The sequence below is a fragment of the Notothenia coriiceps genome, unplaced genomic scaffold (assembly GCF_000735185.1).
Source record: "Notothenia coriiceps isolate Sejong01 unplaced genomic scaffold, NC01 NC01_scaffold00026225, whole genome shotgun sequence".
Classification (NCBI taxonomy): domain Eukaryota; kingdom Metazoa; phylum Chordata; class Actinopteri; order Perciformes; family Nototheniidae; genus Notothenia; species Notothenia coriiceps.
This window is the reverse complement of record NW_011358926.1, coordinates 365,398-384,217: the sequence shown is the minus strand read 5'-3', so window position 1 is coordinate 384,217 and position 18,820 is coordinate 365,398. Positions and strand designations below refer to the sequence as shown.

General features: G+C 38.8%; 1 protein-coding gene across 2 annotated transcripts in view; it reads left to right on the top strand.

The window, feature by feature from the left end:
* sorcs1 (sortilin-related VPS10 domain containing receptor 1) overlaps positions 1 to 18,141 on the top strand; it is a 43,522-nt gene extending 25,381 nt beyond the window's left edge. For both annotated transcript variants that reach the window (XM_010784171.1, XM_010784170.1), the window contains 17 exons: positions 513 to 615; positions 906 to 982; positions 1,519 to 1,610; positions 1,755 to 1,862; positions 2,153 to 2,270; positions 2,398 to 2,531; positions 3,519 to 3,632; positions 4,913 to 5,084; positions 5,369 to 5,555; positions 6,263 to 6,396; positions 6,505 to 6,628; positions 7,760 to 7,872; positions 8,693 to 8,827; positions 11,622 to 11,721; positions 12,588 to 12,696; positions 13,780 to 13,934; positions 15,699 to 18,141. In XM_010784171.1, coding sequence (XP_010782473.1) covers positions 513 to 615; positions 906 to 982; positions 1,519 to 1,610; positions 1,755 to 1,862; positions 2,153 to 2,270; positions 2,398 to 2,531; positions 3,519 to 3,632; positions 4,913 to 5,084; positions 5,369 to 5,555; positions 6,263 to 6,396; positions 6,505 to 6,628; positions 7,760 to 7,872; positions 8,693 to 8,827; positions 11,622 to 11,721; positions 12,588 to 12,696; positions 13,780 to 13,934; positions 15,699 to 15,757 — 2,034 coding nt within the window. In that variant the 3' untranslated portion in view covers positions 15,758 to 18,141. The remainder of the gene's footprint in view (positions 1 to 512; positions 616 to 905; positions 983 to 1,518; positions 1,611 to 1,754; positions 1,863 to 2,152; positions 2,271 to 2,397; positions 2,532 to 3,518; positions 3,633 to 4,912; positions 5,085 to 5,368; positions 5,556 to 6,262; positions 6,397 to 6,504; positions 6,629 to 7,759; positions 7,873 to 8,692; positions 8,828 to 11,621; positions 11,722 to 12,587; positions 12,697 to 13,779; positions 13,935 to 15,698) is intronic.
* Positions 18,142 to 18,820: the final 679 nt, after the last annotated feature.

Genomic DNA, 18,820 nt, shown 5'->3' with positions numbered 1-18,820 from the left:
AGGAAACAGTGTAGATAGTAGGAAAATGCATAATAATGCAGGAGCACACACATCGGTAGACCCATTCGACAAATAAAATGTAAATGACTATAACCCTATCCAGAGGCCATTCTTAGCCATACATCATTTCTAAACAGGAACTTTTTATGAGCCCAATAAAGGTCTCGTGAAAAATTGCATCATCATACTCTCATTAGATGTTAAGCTGCAATACCGCCAACCATAATACGTGAATTTACACATTGTTATTCTTCTATATCGAGCTACCAGCATACATTACAGTATATTTCTAGCAGGAGCCTTGATGGGGTATGATAATAGCTATGTATGTGTGTGTGTGTATGTGTATGTGAAAACTTTCAAACATCATTTTTTCCTTAGAAAGATAGAGTCATAATCATGTCAGAAGTCATTATGACACATAATATACAACAAAAACCAGGTCTGTATCAAACCTTTCGATTTCACACTTAGAGCTCAGCAAACCAATCCCCCTGTGTTTGTGTTTGCAGCCTTATTGTTCGCTACATCTCCACCTCCACGTGTCAGAGAATCCCTACACCTCGGGAAACATCGTCAGCAAAGATTCAGCTCCGGGAATAATCATAGCGTCAGGTGAGGGGATTATTGGATTTGAATATCCATACTCATGTTTCATAATGGTCCTTCCGATCTGATCCCTAAGCCCTCCCAGTCATATACGTTCTTAAACCCAGTTCCTAGTGCAGTATTTCTGTATGTAGCTGACACCAGTTTACAAAATAAGATGAAATTAATCCTTGCTGTACATCTGTTACATGTTAATACTGTGGAAATAATAATCCCCCAAATGTGTCTGAATAAATACTCAAATAACAATAGAGTAACTATACTGAACATAGTGCTTGTCTACCTTTTGTATTCAGGTGTTGTCGGACCAGAGCTGACCAGTAATAATGTCAGTATTTTCATCACATCGGATGCTGGAAACAGCTGGAGAGAGGTACAGCTTTCTTCACTAATACATTTATTTTCTCAATTGCTTGAAATCCTTTGCCTCAGTATGATACAGAACAAAAAGAAAAATATGACCTTGTCAGGCATTATCTAAACAAAGAATATGAGTGTGACTGAGCTTTCAGAGCAAACACTCGCTTCTCAGTTCTCAGTGAAACAGCCACAATTGCAAAGACATAAAGAATTGAGGTTTGGCGCCGAGTGAAGACATGTGCATCTCTGATCTGTGGAACAAATAAACCAAAATAAACTTTGACAGATTTTTATTTTGCCATCGGCTGAAGACAACAACAATCAACAAAGAAAGCAAGACTTTGTAACTTTTGTTTATCACACAACTGGGATTCTTGTGCAAAGAACGGTTGTGGTTTGCACTTGTTTGGTGTGTAGTTGTTAGTACACATGTTCCTTATGTTGCCATAGGTGCACACTTTCTGTAGACTTAAATTCTTGTCTGTTGTGATGAAGTGAAGCTGGTCCTGTCTGCAGCTTTTTTACTTGTTTTATTTGTTATACTCATAGGTTTTTCAGGAAGAATACAGCTTGTTTTTCCTGAATCAAGGGGGATCTCTTGTGGCCATCCGGCACACACCGCTGCCAATTAGACACATTTGGTAAGTCTCTCCAAGGGCGTACCGCATTCTTTTTAGAGACTGTACTAAATCTTCAAAACAAGGAGTTAGACTGCTTTTCTGCAGAGATTTTCTTACTGTTTGTGTCTGGTCTGTCTGTGATCCAACCATTGTTCTTTCCCTTAGGCTGAGTTTTGATGAGGGCAGAAGCTGGGACAAATATAGCTTCACCTCCTCTCCGCTGTATGTTGACGGGGTGCTGGGGGAGCCTGGGGAGGACACCCTCATAATGACGTAAGATAAGAAGAAACCACAGGGAACTGACGTGTTTCTGGTTTAAGTATTCCACTGGGTAATAACATATTACCCCAATGAAGACTTAGTAGTGTACATAAATATTCTATTATAGAGTCTATTTAATGTGGTTTTGAAAGGGTTTCATATGCCCAAATTGCGGATGAGTTTCTCTACCCACAGAGGAATATGGATTAAAGCTGTTGCCTTCAAATTACCCATAGAGGAGTTGAGGTTGTTTTTTTTCTACCAAATGTTTTTGATATTGTATATTTTGCTTGTTTGTGCAGAATCTTTGGTCATTTTAGCCATCGATCTGAGTGGCAACTTGTCAAAATTGACTTCCAGTCCATTTTCAAACACCGCTGCACATCTGAAGATTACATGACATGGCAGTTACACAATGAGGTAAGAGGGTCTGAACAAACCCAAGTGAATCTCTTTGAGTCACTCACACAATAAAAGCAAGATGGTACAAGACAAAAAAAAGGCAAAAGGAGCCTCTGAAATGTTTATGATGCATTATTTATCACAGGGCGAAGTGTGCATCATGGGAATGAAGAGAATCTTCCAAAAACTGAAAGCAAACGTTCGATGTGTCAACACCAGAAATCAGTATATTTCCCAGATGTCAGACTCCTGCCCGTGCACAGAGGCAGATTTTGAGTGGTGAGTTTCCTACTCTGTAGCTGCACTACTCCTTTCACTTCATTACATCCAACGCACAACACATTATCAATCTCCAGAGGCAGAGTCTGTGAAGCTCTCTAGGCACAACAAGAGGAGTGTTTGAAGAGATATATTTTAGGATTTAAAACTTTTTATCTTATTTCTGTTATCTTTCTGTCCACTTAGGATTGCAAGTGTGTAATATGACTTAAGAAACATGCAATCAGTTGTCTGCTAGGCATGGATAATGTTTATATACGATTATGGTTGCAATCAATATGCCAAAACAGATTTTCTTTTGAATTTGAATTTAATATTCATCCCAATATGGATTAAATAATCAAACTGATGTTTTCAATGCTGTGTACTGTATAATCATATCGTCAATTTAACTGGCAGAAGTTGACTGGAAGTATTAAAGCTCAGCATTAACAGTCAAGTATGTGATAGCAGTACATTTCTGCATCGTTCAAGTTATCTTATATATCCATAATGAATACAACTATTGCCTGATGCTCAAGTCTATTATTATATGTCTAAAAAGTGTCACTTCCAGTCAGTACTTCTCGTACTTTCTTCCATTGGAAAATGAACTGCAGCTTCTAGTTTAGTAACAAGGCTGAACACCACTTTAATACTAAAAGCCTTATTTCAACTTTCCAACTCGTTCTCCTGAGACTGTTTCCCTGATCAACATGACAGATCCATTTGATTTTTCTCAAAGTATAATTATAGTTTTTGTAAACATGCACTATTCTTTCTCTGCTTCAGAAGTTTGATACATAAAACATCAAATCTCACATACTCTGAGCGGCTGTGAAAAGTTTGACTCGATCTTTGAACACCTTTATTCTCAGTAGGGATGCAGTTATTTAGTTTTATTCTTTTTGAGCTGAGTAATTCTATTTGATATTTTAAATGAATGATAACTACTCCCGATAACTCCTCGTGTATCTTTTTCTGTACTTGTTGTTCCGACTGAAACAGCGACTACGGGTTTGAGAGGCAGATTGACGGGCGCTGCACTCCGGCGTTCTGGTTTGTTCCTTCAGCAACATCTAGAGACTGCATCAGGGGGGAGAGCTTCCTCAACACCACAGGGTACACTTTATTCCTTCGTACTGACACGAGCAAGGGGAGTAGCGATGTCAAATTGTCCTTGGTTACTTTCAAACTCAACCTGCTATTTTGTATTTTACCTATTATGCAAAATCCACTTTTTCATGTCTCTTCTACATAAACATGTGTCCCCTCTGTGTAAAGAGATTCTGAAAGTTTCAGGAACAAAGACCCCCTCTCTTTTTGTCCAGATCCATTTATATAAAAACCTGTCTGAAAATGAGCTGATCAGATTGTGGCCAGTTTGTGATGTCATAATGTTTTTTGGGTTGTGTAACCATTAGCCAATCACCAACCAAGATAACATCCCCCCCCCCACCTTATCACCTGAATCTCCTCCTAAAGCACCATTGTGTTCTTTTTAACCAAATATCTCTCAGAGGGGCGTGGGGAGGGGCTCCTTATTTTCATCTAAAGTAACAGACACAGAAGCAGCACTTTTGAAACAGAGCTGAAACAGAGGAGATTATGGGATGCTGCCATGCATGATCTGTTTGGTATTTCAGCCAAACACTTCAGTGACATGTTTGTATGGAACTGAGAAGATTAAAAAGATTCAAGATTCAAAGGTTATTGTCATAATGCACAAAGCTACAGTGTAGAAATGGCAATGACATTCTTCTGACCTGAGCTCCTCCAACAATGCAACATATATTAGAACTATAATATATTGATGACAATGAGTATAATAGGGGACCTTTAATTTAAAACACTATCAATTATAAATACTTAACTTATAAATGGAAGGAGGAAAAATGGAAAACTAACAGGTTAAGAAATGATGAGGCTGTTCTTTAGGATATTTATTGCCAAAATAACCATTGAACTACAAGCCATAACAAGTCGATTGCACCTGAACACCACATGCTGCAATTGATAGTGCTTGTAAACTAGTTGGCAATCGAGTAGTGAAGTCAATGTAATTAAAATGTAATGGACAGATAGTTAAAAACGTCAACATTTTTAACGACAGCTATATTTTGTGTGCTAAGAATATTCTAACAATATAATTGTATTTGTAATAGTGTTGTGTTAACTAACATCTGTTACAAATTGACACGGTTTTAACTGATGGCTGATGTTAATAAAAGCTAATTGAGCTCATCTGATGGAGCGTAGGGGGAATGGTAGACTAAAGAGGTGGTGGTTTCTCTCTTTTGAATGTGTCCCCTGTATATATCTGCTTTTACACACATCCACACACAGTTATATATTTTTGTGTCGCTTATTTGTGTCCTTTGTGGGTCTTAAATGAATTTTAGATACCGCCGGGGTTTGTCTAACAACTGCACAGAGGGGACGCTGTTGAAGTACAGCCCCAGGCGACAGAAGTGTCCCAGCCATGCCCCCCGGGGCCTCCAGCTCTTCACCAGCGAGGGAACACTGGTAGCAGCGCTGGAGAGGAATGTCACTTTCTTGGTCTTTCTGGAAGAGGTGCTGACTTTACTTTATCGAAGCAACAGTAGTGTGTGTGTTACAGTTCTAGGCTGCATGCTTTTTCTTCAGTCTTTTATCTTTATATCACGATGCTGTCAGAGACATAGTGCAGAGGCTGGAGCTCCAGCTTGTCAAATCAATGTGCGGCGACATGATTAACCGCTTGACCTCGTTTTTGTATATATTCTTGTATATATTATGGAAAATGCACTCTGCTATGTGTCACTGTGGCAACACTGAGGCTAAAGTGTGAGTGACAGTATTTTGTTTTCTTTTTGAAGGGTCTCGGCTCCATGACAAGTATAACGGTGGACTTTGGCGACGGGACGGCTATATCATATGTTAACATCAGCTCCATCGATGACGGGGTCAAACACATCTACAGCAGAGTTGGCATCTACCACATTTCTGCTACAGCAAGCAACTCTCTGGGCTTTGACAGGGTCCTACTCTTCCTCCATGTCACCTGTAAGTCAAATCACTGGTAACTGGTTCCAATGAGTTTTGAATGTAAATCCTTGCCCTTTTCCATCCAGAATACTCTTTGAGTTAATGTCTATCTGAATGTATTCACTTGCATAGTACCCTTTTAATTGACCTCATCACATGATAAGGTGAACTTGTTAAGAAATAACCTCATTTTACTTAAGTGACTACACCATAAACTAAGTCTCAATCATTTCTCATGTCTTATCATGAACTATAAGATACTTCAAATAGGTACAACTTCTAGACTTGTGTGCCTTTTACAAAGCAAAAATAATTTTAACACCTGGGCCAACATGCTCTTGACTCTTGTACCTTCAAATTGGCTCGTTAAAGGAAACTACATCCAATATCTCTACACAAAGTTTGGAGTGTCACTCACCCTGTGTAGGCGTGAAAGACGGCTGTTTGTTGTCTCCTGGTTGAAAGAGAGGAGCAGCTGTGGTCAGTTTGAATTCTTCTCATTACAATGGATTCCAAGGGTGACATTTTCAAGGATGTTAAGCATTGAAAGCCTCCACAGACACTTGTCAAATACTCCTGCATTAAATCAGAAAGAGTTCACTCAGTGTGTTGCAGGCTATCATTATTGTGGCAAAATCCATGGCTTCTGTTGCAACTTTGATAGTTGTTTAGCCATATTTAATCACAAGATGTTGATCCATAGTGTTTTTGTTTTCTCTCTTAAGGTCAACTCGAACAGATTCAGCTCTTGGCTCCTTCAGTGGTCGTCAAGAACAAAGCGATAAACCTCACGACGGTGTTACGGCCCAGCAATGTGGGAACAGTCAGCTATTACTGGTGGTTTAATAACAAAACAGAGGTAAGCCTTTATTTTTCATTCTCTACCACGCAGCCTATTTCCTGAATGACATGATAGATTCTCAAGTCGCAGTACATCTTCCTCTCTCTCTGACTCTCTCTCTTTCAGCCTGTTGTGACTCTGGATGGAACGATGTCCTTCACTTTCTCCAAGGAGGGAAGCCACACTGTCACCGTTCAGGCTTCAGTCGGCAATACTGTTCGACAGGACCAAATGACTGTGGCCGTTTATGGTAAACTCAATACAAGTACACATCCTCTTAATATAATTACAAAGTGAAAACTATGAAGTCAATTATGCACTCATCCATTGAGAGTGGATTGAAACATGTTTTACAATCTTCAAAGCCTTTTGACGTGAAAAAAAAGAAGCCTTTCACAAGGTCTGCTTACTGATTTTCCCGAGCTTTCGTGGCCTTCATCAGCGGTTTAATTATTATCACACGAGCTAAAACTATGGAATTCGACCTCATCCTATCAGCTGGTTGTACTGTATGTGGATTTAATTAACTCAAAATCGCTGATGAAGGCCATGACACGTTAAAAAGCAATTTGGTAGACCTTCTAAAATGAATGATTTTTAATAAGAAGCTGATTCCAAGTGTAAGCAACATTATTCTAATTCCGTGTCTATTATATATATATATACATATATATATATATATATATGTCTTACATATGGAACTATTATACCTGTAGTAGTGAATTACGTCTACATTGAACATTCAAAATAAAAACACATATAACTTGGAAATAATGCAACGTTTTTTTACTTTAATGCCTCTATATATTTTTGTTGCAGTTTTAAATTCTTTAAAATGTTCAACAAATTCAAATTGGTTAATATCGTTGAGGCTTCTCTTACGTATATGTTTAAGAAGGCGTTGGATATTAAGTAGATCTCCATTGAAAACAATGCATTTTCTAACTGCCGGTAGTTATAAATGAATATGTTTTATTATAGGAACCCAACTGTCTTGTCTTGTGGTGCCTATTAAACAAAGTTATTGAATTAGTGATGGATAATGATGCATTGCGTGCACATAAATAAAAAACCACAAACCAAATCTTTTTGCTTCTTACCTCGCCAAGATAGAAATGTCATCATACATCTCATGCACCTTTCAGGGGTATAATATGTAAAACCCTATAAACATTTCTGAACCTTGAGACAGAAATAAGTTCAGTTCTCTTCGTCAATTTGCAGTTTGGTAATCACATTACCATTTAAGCCTAGCCTAAATAATTTGTAAGGAATATACAGAGTCAGTACAGTACTCAGTAGTCATTTGAAGTGTCCGAAGTGGATTAGTTCAACAGAAGATATGCATTGTTCTTCATCTCAAATTCTTTCTCACTTTCAGATTATTTCCGGTCCCACATTTTGGGCTTTTCTTCTCATTTGGACGAGCTGAACCCCGGGGTGTCAGAGTGGAGAGAGGACATCAGCCGAGTGGTGAAGAACTCCATGGTCCAGGTCAGATCTTCAGCTGCTAGCTTTTATTATAAAAACTGTAATTCAGTCAGGACTTAACCCTTAATTCGAGAAATACTTAAGTCTTGTCATGTGAGCCACTGACCTTTCCATTCTCGGTTATGCTGCGTTTGTATTGCATACCAGCACTGGACTTCTTTCAATGTCTTTAACCTCACTTTCTGTGTAATTAGTTGTTAACCTCTCCTCGCTGACATGCCACATCACCTGAAATGATTATTAGCAGTGCAAGCTTTCAACTGAACCCGTCAAAAAACTAAAGGGCAGTTAAAGCACCATTGTGACAGTAACCATTTGTTCTCTAAAGAGCTGAATGCCATTGCCTGGAGAGAACACCAAAACCTGAAGTTCAAATAGCGTAACTGCGGTTAGAGAGTCTGGTTTCCCCTTCTCAGACACTGTCAGGATGTCAAAAAGGCAGCAGGTTATGTAAAAGACCTGGATACTGAGCTCTATATATATATATCCTACAGTAGCCCTCAGTATGAAACATTCACTTTGACCTTCTGTCTTGTCAGATATTACCATGGTTTACACCAGGAAGCTGACAGCAGACCTCTGGTTATGGCATACATGCACTAAAAGCCCTGGCTTTTACCAAAGACTGTCAAATTAAACTTGCATGTTTCATTTGATCCGTGCATTACATCTTGACAGTGACTGGTACTTAGGCAAATGATATATGAAGCTGAGAGCTAGCCGTTTTCACTCAATGACACAGGGCACACAAAGCATAGAATATCACCTCAAACACTGTCAATTAAAAAACCTTTTTAAGGAGGTTTTGTTGTTTTTATTAAAGGTCACGGGAATCAACAAGGGACAGCTCCTGGTCACAGTGCTCCCTGGTTTACCAACAACAGCAGAGATTTTCATCCTGCCTGAGAAGAGGCCAAGAGTCGGAGGCATGGATGAAAAGTGGGCTCACCTGGATCAGGTACCGTCTTATTAAACCGTTCAAACAGCCGCTGGCATATGCCCGCTACAATATACATCTGCAATAGACAAAATAAAATATATCTCAACTGAATGTAATGTCTTGCGTGGGTTAATATGTGCAGCACAATATGTACAGAAGCACATGACCTATGTAAAAGGTTACACCATATAGCCATAAATACATACATCACAGTATTTTCCATATTTGTTCACATCTTGGGCTTGAAACCAAAGTTAATTTCCACTTCATTTCATCAGCACTTGTAGTCCAGTTTTCCTTTGTTGGAGGTTTTGCCTGCAGCCAATTTGTGTGATAGCTTTGCTTGTAGCCAAAAGTATCCTGTGCCATAATTTCATCCATAATTTCATCCTGGTATAATGCAACAAAAGAGCCATCATCCTCTATTCATCATCTCCGTTGCAATCTCTTGCCAATATAAAAAAGTTGATTTCAGTTGTGTCTTTCCTTCATATTACTGCAATCATCCTCAATCTATCTCCAATTTCTGTTTGACATTGACGGTAAAGTAGTTTGGGGAGTTTTCTGTTCCATCATATACTTGTATTTTTGAAATTAGTTGTTGAGTTGTTTTAAATCTTATATGCTTCGATGAATACGTTCAAATTAGATCCGCTGTCCTTGGTAGATACTTGAATTATTTTTCCTCTCAGGCAGCCATTGGTTTTCTATAAATGTGAGCCTTCAACGAAAATCAACTTGTAGAGACTTCAAATTTGATTTAGGTGAGGCAATATATCACAATGAGCATCATGTCTGCATTTATCTTCGTCAAAGTTACATTATTGTTGCATTCTAACACAGTTTTAAGTGCAGCTTTATTTGGAAAGTCTGCACTCTGTCCCCGCGTAACAATAAGGTTACGTTTGACAAAAATAAATGCAGACATGATGCTCATTGTGATGGATTACCGAAGTCAGACAAGTTTAAAGTCTCTGCAAATGTATTTTCATACCAGGGAGAAATGATTGGACACCACTGGCTGCATGGTAGGTAGGGGAAACACTATGTTATTCCTCGGAAAAGGTCAGCGGTAATGAAGAGTGTACATTTTTTGTAGTAATTGGGGTAAAAGATGTGGAAAAACTCTGGCGTGGTTCATTAAGGGATAACACGCAGAGAAGAAAAGGAATACTTTTCTATAGATGGCACATAAAACCCGTTTCATCTCATATTTCTCCATAGGACATAATTAGGTTTAAGATTAAACCCCTTTTGATTTCCTGCAGAATTATTCACTTAAAGTACTTCTTCTCAAGCACTGCATTTGTGTTTTTATATTGCAACACAAATTTGATTTATATAATTAAAATATTTTGTATTGCTAATTACTACTTCACTAATTGAATCACAGACAATCAATGTTGTAATGTTCCCACACATTTTGTTTTCAATTCCTAATAAAGGGGTAATACATAATTTCAACACTAGAGGGCAATGTCTTCCCGTGTAAAAGCAACGAGACAGCATCCAGCACTGAAATGAAACTCACCAAGCATCTCCAAACACGCTGTAACCTCACTGCCACCCTTTAGAAGTTTGGAACTTGCTCAAACCTTTAGACAATAACAGTCTCATAATTATTTCAATCCCTCTAATGGCTCTAATTATTGTCTTACGACAAAAACATATTATTTAAAAACTAATCTCTCTCAAGTTATGGATAGCTATTAAATACGTGACAAAACAATAAAACCGTGCTGTTTTTAACGCTTCAGCTGAACCAAAACTAATTTATTCCTCATAACAGAGAGGACCTCAATGTTTCAAAAATAAACATCATTTTGCTGGCTAACGGTCTTCAACTAAGTTAATAGGTATTTAATTACATTGATGCATCATATAATTGGCAGCTTTGAGAAAGGAAACAAACTGGGGCAGGCGGCCTGGATTGGGAATTAAAGAGATGTATTTATCTAAAGCCTGTCTGATTACCTGGCAGAACGTCACAGACAATAGGGTAATAAATCTTCAGTTCACCGCTCTCCTCTCCAGTGAATGACTTGCAATGTGGATGCAATAATTCAGCGTGTGCCCACACATACACACATGCATGTGGTGAGTGTATGTGTGGAGCAGCTTATTAAAATGTGTAATAGATTTACTGACCCTGATGTGCCACTAGAACAAAAAGTAATTATTCATACTGTGTAGTGCAGTCTAATTTTAACCAGTGGAAAGATTTTAGAAAGAGCAAGATGGAATTAGTGAGGCATGGCTAAGGACTCAAATGGGCTCTGGGAAGGCAGTTTGGTCCCCTGTTAAATGACTGCTTCATCTAGGTGTGAAAAAAGCAGCGGGAACTTAAGGCACTTCAGGGAAAAAAATTAAAACAGTTATTTTATGATATAAGAACATACTTTGCTTTCCAATGGCTTTGCCTACGTGAACTTTAAAATCATTAAATCCTTTCGCCCTGAAAACAGGTTTACTGAAAAAAAAAAACAGATGAGAAATTCCATTTCGATCAAAAAAGCACAAGATTTTACTCATTTTTTCTTTTTAAATGTCACTGTCACACCGTAAGCAGGCTCTCCTTTTACCTGATAGGGTTTCCATCGCCATTAACAGAGTGCCGTGTTTCGCTGCAGAAGGTTTGGTTTTCCTTGTGTCATATCAACGTTTGCTCTTCTTTTAAAAGGAAGCAAAAATTGTGATTCATAATTCAGGGTGTTAGATGAAATGACTGTGTTTGAAATATTGATGACTGTAGAATATTGCTGTGCAGCCGTTGCTAACCGAGTCTTCTCTGCTCCATCACTCCTCCTCATAGCTTTCTCAGGTTCTGCTAAGTGCTCTGAACCAAGACCTCATCCAGTTCACACTCAAGCCGGGGGTGCAGGTGAACGTGTACGCCACACAGCTGTCTCCAGGTGAGGCTGCTCCTCTGCCACACACCTACTGAACAAACCCAGTCCTTTTTTGGGAGAGAAGTGCAGTGCAGGTGCTTGTCTCTCGGTAATGTAAGGCAAGACCTTCCAATTTGGAGGTGAAGATGACTTTTAAGTCTAGCAATAATTAAACAAATGGTGAATTGGTAAAAAGATTATAACTTAAATACATTCAAAATGGAAGAGTCTTGTAAATGAAAAATGAAAAGAGAAACCATCAGAATTAGAAAGCAAGTTGATATATTTCATGCTAGATGGTAAAAATAGTTGAGATATAAATTACAAAAAATTATTAATAACCCTCTGGTTGGATGTGAGGATTAATGTATGTAAGAGTATTAATGATGCATCCCTTATCTGTTACATTCTATAAATTATTACTCATCTTTTATTTTGTGTTTTTGTATTCCTCTTTTTCTGTCTTGTGTATGGGTATCTAGTTATTTAATACATTGCAATGTATCATTCTGTTATGTATACCCTGTAACCTGTGTACAATTTCTTAAAATGCAAATAAATCTACTCGGGAACAAACTAGTCTACATGTTCTCAGACATAAACCTTAATATTGCCTGTATTATTGGTGCATTACTTGTTTTTAATATATCCATGGAGAGCAGTGTTAATAGTGAGTAGATTATTCTTGATAAAGTATATGTAACTATCAATGAAAAAAGGAAGTGTTTATTGGACATATCTCTGAGTCCCTATAGTCTCTCACATGGTCAGCATTACAACTGAGCTCTGATACTCCATTGTTGTATTATTTGTATTCCTATGAGATCAGAAATGAGATCAGTTGGCCTTCATGTGCACTCAATTTCTCTTTCATTCTTTCTCCTTGAAAGCTCCTCTTGTGGACAGCAGTGATAGCGGCCATAGCAGCACTGCAGTCATCATGCTGGTGTCAGTCGTTCTGATGGGCCTGGCTGTCTTTCTTATATATAAATTTAAAAGGTACAGTATACGGGATATCATATATTGTAACCATATAAAAGGCACTGGATAACTGTGTGAGAAAATGTGTGCAGATCCATTCTCAGGTTTGCAGACTCGCATCATTACAGAGATATCTACGTTAAGGTAGATGTTATTGTTTGGTGTGTGTGTGCGTGTGTGTTTGCATAACGACCCTTTTTCAGAGTCGGCCCCATTAGCCACAAGCAAACACCTCGCTGCTGAACTCCTAAAAGTTTCCAGAAGTATTCCGACTCCATATATCTCAGAGTTATGGACACGGGCGTCACAATAATGGCTCTAGGAATAAGACAATTCCCCTCTGTCTCAATCTGCGGAATATTACAGGGAATGACAGTCTAATCAATTCTCCCAGAGAGCTGAATGGGTGTCAGAGTCCTGCAGTTATCAATATTCATCTATCTGACAATGTGAGGGTTGACCTTTCGGGAAATGCTAAACACAGCCATCCAAGGTGAGGCACACTCTGCAGAATGGCAGGAAAGGTTGAGGAGATAAGCCCTGAGACAACGTACATTATACAGTGAGGGACGTACAGTAAATAGCGTCCTCTGCAGCAGCTAATCCCGTGCCAATCACAGGGCTCATTTAGGGGCCATTGTAGATGTTGAAGAATTGTCCTCATTATAAATTAAAACATTGCTTAACTCTAACTTTCAAGATCCTTATTACTAAATTAAGGAAATCAACTTTTACTTTCTAAAGCTGCCTGAAATGTCACAGCTGCAGCAGGAAACCACGAGGGGCGCCTGTGAAATTAGAAAGGCAAGATGTTAGTTTTAAGCAGAATTGGGGGTGCATCTGAGGGGGATGAAAAATTGATTGAAAATGGAGGTGAACAATATGAAAGTGAGGGAGCAATGCCCAGTGGAATGTGAAATGCCCTAGTTTCCAGCTTTCAAGCAATCCTCTCCCATCCTTAACAGTTAAAAATAGTGTGTGACACATTATGCTTAGTGTGAGCATTAGAGAAACAGACCTGATGGCGGGTTTCCATTTGCTTGCCTCTTATATATATATCTCTCTCTTTTCTTTTTTCTTACCCCATGGCATGACCTACAGGAAGATCCCGGGCATCATCACTTACACAGCGGAGCAGCCTGACAAAGAACAAGAGGTCATCCCCACGGTAACCTCCATCGCCATCCCAAACCCTGAGGGGGACCAGCTGACCTCCCTGGATCGGGTGGATGTACAGCTGGATTCAAAAGGCAGAGGTATTCGTTGGTCTTCTTTTAGGCTACAGTCATCCCTCAAGAATATTTAGCGTTTATCACACAGTCATTTTCAGATTCTCATGTTGGCAAATGAGGGTCTCATCCTCTAAGCGGTGTTTTATTCTATCACTTGATACATTCATTTGGTGATATGTCTGTGGTGTAACTGCAGTTAAAGAGGGCTGGTAATCGCCAGCAGAATGTTCATTGATGCAGCTTCCGAATGTTGGTTTGTTGTTCATATCAAAACCAGAATAAACTAAACGGTAAAATTGTCCATAAGAAACAAACCACTTGGTTTTTATATGCAAAACTTTTGAGATATCCAACTATTTCTCAAGTATTAAATTGTTCCTATAAAAGAATTATTTACAACAATTATGAAGAGCAAAGCACTAAAGGTACGGTACAGTTATATAATGTATTACACACCCTAAAAGCACAGTTATATATTACACTTGAACGACTGCATCACTTCACTTGAAGCCCATAATGTGCATGTGAGGAAAAGAAGAAAGACTTTTCCTGACCATTTCTTTAGACTTGTGGAGTCATTATTCTTGTTAATTAGCACGGAAGACTTGAGTTGGCTATCAAAATACAAAATATTTAAGCGTGCCAGTTTCTAAAGAAAGCCTTGGAGACAGAGAGACGGTAACCAGGATACACTTTAAATCTTTTATAATTTCTTTACTTTTCTCTGTGGTCATGTGTATAGCTTCTCTGCAGTTTAACACATACACATATGTTACTTAAGAGTACATATAATGTTATAACTCATGTTTCCCTTTCCTTCCCTCCAGAAGTGTGATATGTTCAAAAGTTGGCAGTGTCTTGTAATTCCATGTGGGATAGGCAACATGGTTGGCATGGCATAGAAATAAAAACAAATTACCTGGCAATGTGCAATCAGCATTTTCTGTTCAAATGAACTCTATCAACTTGAGCATTGCTCTCATAAACCTCTCACAGTTTGATGATTACTAAGAAAATGCCCATTACCAAACCAAAATGGTGATACTGCCTCCTTTTTTAGGGGCGGCTAATGTGACCATACTTAACCTGAGAATAGTTTCTGAATAGATTTGTTGCTGTTGCATTTTTAAAATGTAATTATTTTGCGCAATAAGCCCCACAAACATTTAACTCACATCGTTGCTTGAGGTTTTAATCACATAAACGGATATCCCACAACCTTATTGCATAGAACAATAATCTAGTTATACATACAAGGAAGGCACATAACACAAGGGTTAACAGGAAACAGGTTTATTGTGAAATTATTCTTTTTATAGCAGTGAAGTTTTCACCAAAGTTGTGTTACAAAATGCAGTGACACGAAAGAGATACTGGATATTCACCCATTGTAAGTGCTGATGCTACACCCCCTCCCTTTATTATCATAAAGGAGGTGCCAAGATATAGTTGTTATTATTATGTGCGGTATATTTATGTATTTGCCAACCTGAGTTTGTCACAGCAAGGTATTAGTATTCACAGGTAAGTGAAGCATAATCAATTGCGAGCTAAAGTGATGAGAATGTCTAGGTGAATTATTTGATCCAGTAAAATAATTAGTGCATCAGGAAAGTAGCGGAGTGTTGAAAGCATTTTCATCAAGAAATATCTACGAGGTTCCAGTTGATTTACTTCTAAACAATCGACCCATCCAAGATAAATGTGTTTGCCTGCAAAAATACAGCCGTATGCAAATGGGAAAACATAAAATTCCACCTGTCTCTTTTCTTTCTTCTCCCTTGTCAGGCTACCTGCCATCTCACACAGACATCAAGCTCTCTGATGAAGCGCCCCATGTGTTTTAATGTTGAGAGTCTATGACCAACTCGAAAGCAATACATCTTCCTTGGCAGTTACTTCCAGCAAGCTATGAAACCACGGTCACAATGAATGGTCTCGAGTGTTTTGCTACCCATGCATGGATGGACCAGTTCACACTGTGCTGCCTAATCCCTCCGAGGAAACTGTACAGATTTATACTTGCTTCTTGAAAAGGGACACTTTTTGACTGAAAATACTTGTATTTTTGCAAGGACATTGATCTTTTTATGTAAATAATGTACATCCATAATGGAAATAGTAAAAACTATTTGTCTCAGCTGGTTACAGCTGCATCTGCTCAAATATGAAAATATAAAACGGCGGGACAGAATTGATGTATAATAATATGTGAAAAAAATTATCCTATTTCTGTTCTCTGGGCTTGTGTTTGTGAAGTTTACTTTGTTTGACTATGTGGAAACAGCTTATCTGAGTAAGACAGTGAGGGAAGCAGATTCATTAAGCTCTGTACAATCAGTACATCTTATCACCAGATTCTCATCAAATGAAAGCTTGCAATATCCAGGAGATGGAGGGCTCCAAGTCCCAGATCTGTGTATTCCATCAAGCCTGTCTCTTTGCAGCTCAACATGTTTTATATGTCATAACAAAAATAAGAACAGAAGATTAAAGTGGATAAACTAGATAGGTATATACAGTAGGTGGGGAACTAAGCAATGCCTCTTGTTTAGGAGACTCGCATCAGTCATTTTAGTGACACTGGAATGAATGCTAACATGATACTGTAAATGTGGAACCTACTTAAAACCTGATTATACACAGATCTGTCTAAGTCATGCTCATGGTTATTGTTGCAGCTGCATCCTATGCGTGATTGTTTTACTGTCAATTTGGCTGTAAATCAGTGCGATGACTTTTAAACTTGTGATTCCTACTTATTCGTTGCCCAGAGCTTTTCTTGTACATTCTGGTTTCCATAGAAAACTAAATGTAAATGTTCTGAATAATTCCCATGTTAACAAAGAAGCTAAAGTACAGCAGACAACACATGCTGCAATGCAGTAAGGAAGAGGCTAAATCTGAATTTTCTTTAGTAATTAGTCAATGATGTATTAGCTATTTGTTTGTGTTTGGTTTGAGTTAAAAAAAAACATTTTCTCCTTGACACAGTTACAAAATGATTCCCATGTTTGTGTTGTTCCTTTGAACTGATCCCAGTGTGAAGGTTGTGGTGCCTTCTCACATACAACTCTAAAACAACACCGGTTCAATGGAGAAATATCCTCTCATCTTTACACCTTTTTATTTATTCTGGACTGTTTATCTACCACACTGATACCAGCATCCCCACTTGGCATCTCCTCGGTTAACAGGAACGCAGAGGAGCCTGCAGTCTGTTCTAGGTTTACCCCGAAGGACTCAGCGGACAAAAGGCTGCAGATTCGTTCCTTTTCTTTGCTGCGAGGGATACAGAGGTAGAGAAGACGTATCTCCTGTCAACAAGGCTCAGCCTACGCACAGAGCTTTGGTCAGCCGCTGTCTCTTTGGGATAAGTACTGAAGTTCTTCTTCATCAAACTTTTATTTTCAAGTGTTGTCAGCATCATATGTCAGTAAGACAAATTGACTAGAGGCTTCCCATACTTCTTCCCTCCCATCCTGCGATTGAGCCTGAAGCGTAAATAAACTCGTCATCGGGCGAACGCTGTCTCTCCACACCATCAGTTTTTCATATTTATTTAACAAACCTTTTGTACATTCCCAATCAAACTGTGAATACGATTGTAAACAGAATTGCATGATTTTTTTTTTGTTTTCCTCCAAGATATTTCAAATGTGTTTTAATTAGGCAGAAAACTGACTTGTTAGGAATGTGAACTGCAGTGTGTTTTCCGTTTCTCAAAGGCTAGACAACTCATTCATTACAAGTGACTTGATTATCCAGTGGGTTGTTACTGTGTTTTTCATTTGATCGCGCTGAAGTAACCATTGTTGCGGAATAAAGCAGAAACAGCATTAATGCGGCGTGGCTGTCTAGTAAACTCATTTCTAAAAGCAATAACTGCTTTATGTTTTTCTGTAGTCGTCAATGTATAGATCCATGTAGCTCACTGCAGGAGTTAGTTCTGTTTGACCTTTGATTTAATCAATCAAGACTTCATGAAGTGCGACACTACAGTATGACTCATGTTGGTAATTTTGATCGCCAGGCACACTTTCTTTGTTTCTTTTCTGTCTTTTTCCTCTAACAAGTGATGCTTAGCATGCCCGAAGTTTCAGTGCAGTCATTTGCATTACACAATGGGTCCGAGCGGCAGGACAATGAAAAGCACCAAGTAGCCTGGAGAGATTCTAATGGGCTGCTTCCTTGGCTCTCCCACCGTGCAACAAATTAATTATCCCTTCTCCAGGAAGGAGAGAGAGAGGGCATCCAAAGAACGCCGCCTGTTTCTATAAAGCTTCTTGACATCACACACACCACACACACACACACACACACACACACACACACACACACACACACACACACACACACACACACCACACAATCGTGGCAGATTTGTCCCAGACTGGGGTAGCACCTTGAATGAAAAATGTCCCACAACAATAACCCACAGCAATATTGTGTTAGCCACAGTGTGAAATTGATGAGCATGTTTCCTTTCATTGAGTGCTACATTAGTGTCTGGCTGCAGCGAATCATCCATTAGGGATTGTCACCGTTCAATTTGATTTTGCACCGCCGAACATCCCAGGGCAGTTAGAGAAAGGCCTTGGTGTTAATTCAGACTGAGAGCACGAGCAAGAATAAGACTCTCGGGGCGTTGGTGGCTGTTGAAGTGATGAAGATTGGTGTGCGATTTGAAATAAAAAAAAATGCAAAACGGAGGAACAAGGGCCTTGTTGCTGCATCTTTGTGTGAAAAGAATCATTTCTACTAATCAGCCACACCGTCCAACCTTTCTATCGCTTTTATTTGTCTCCTTCTGAATCTGAAGATGGAGAATAAGCAGTACCAACGCCAGCAGTTCTTCTTTACAAAATCTAATCACATGACTACATCCTCAGTAATTGTTCCATTAAATA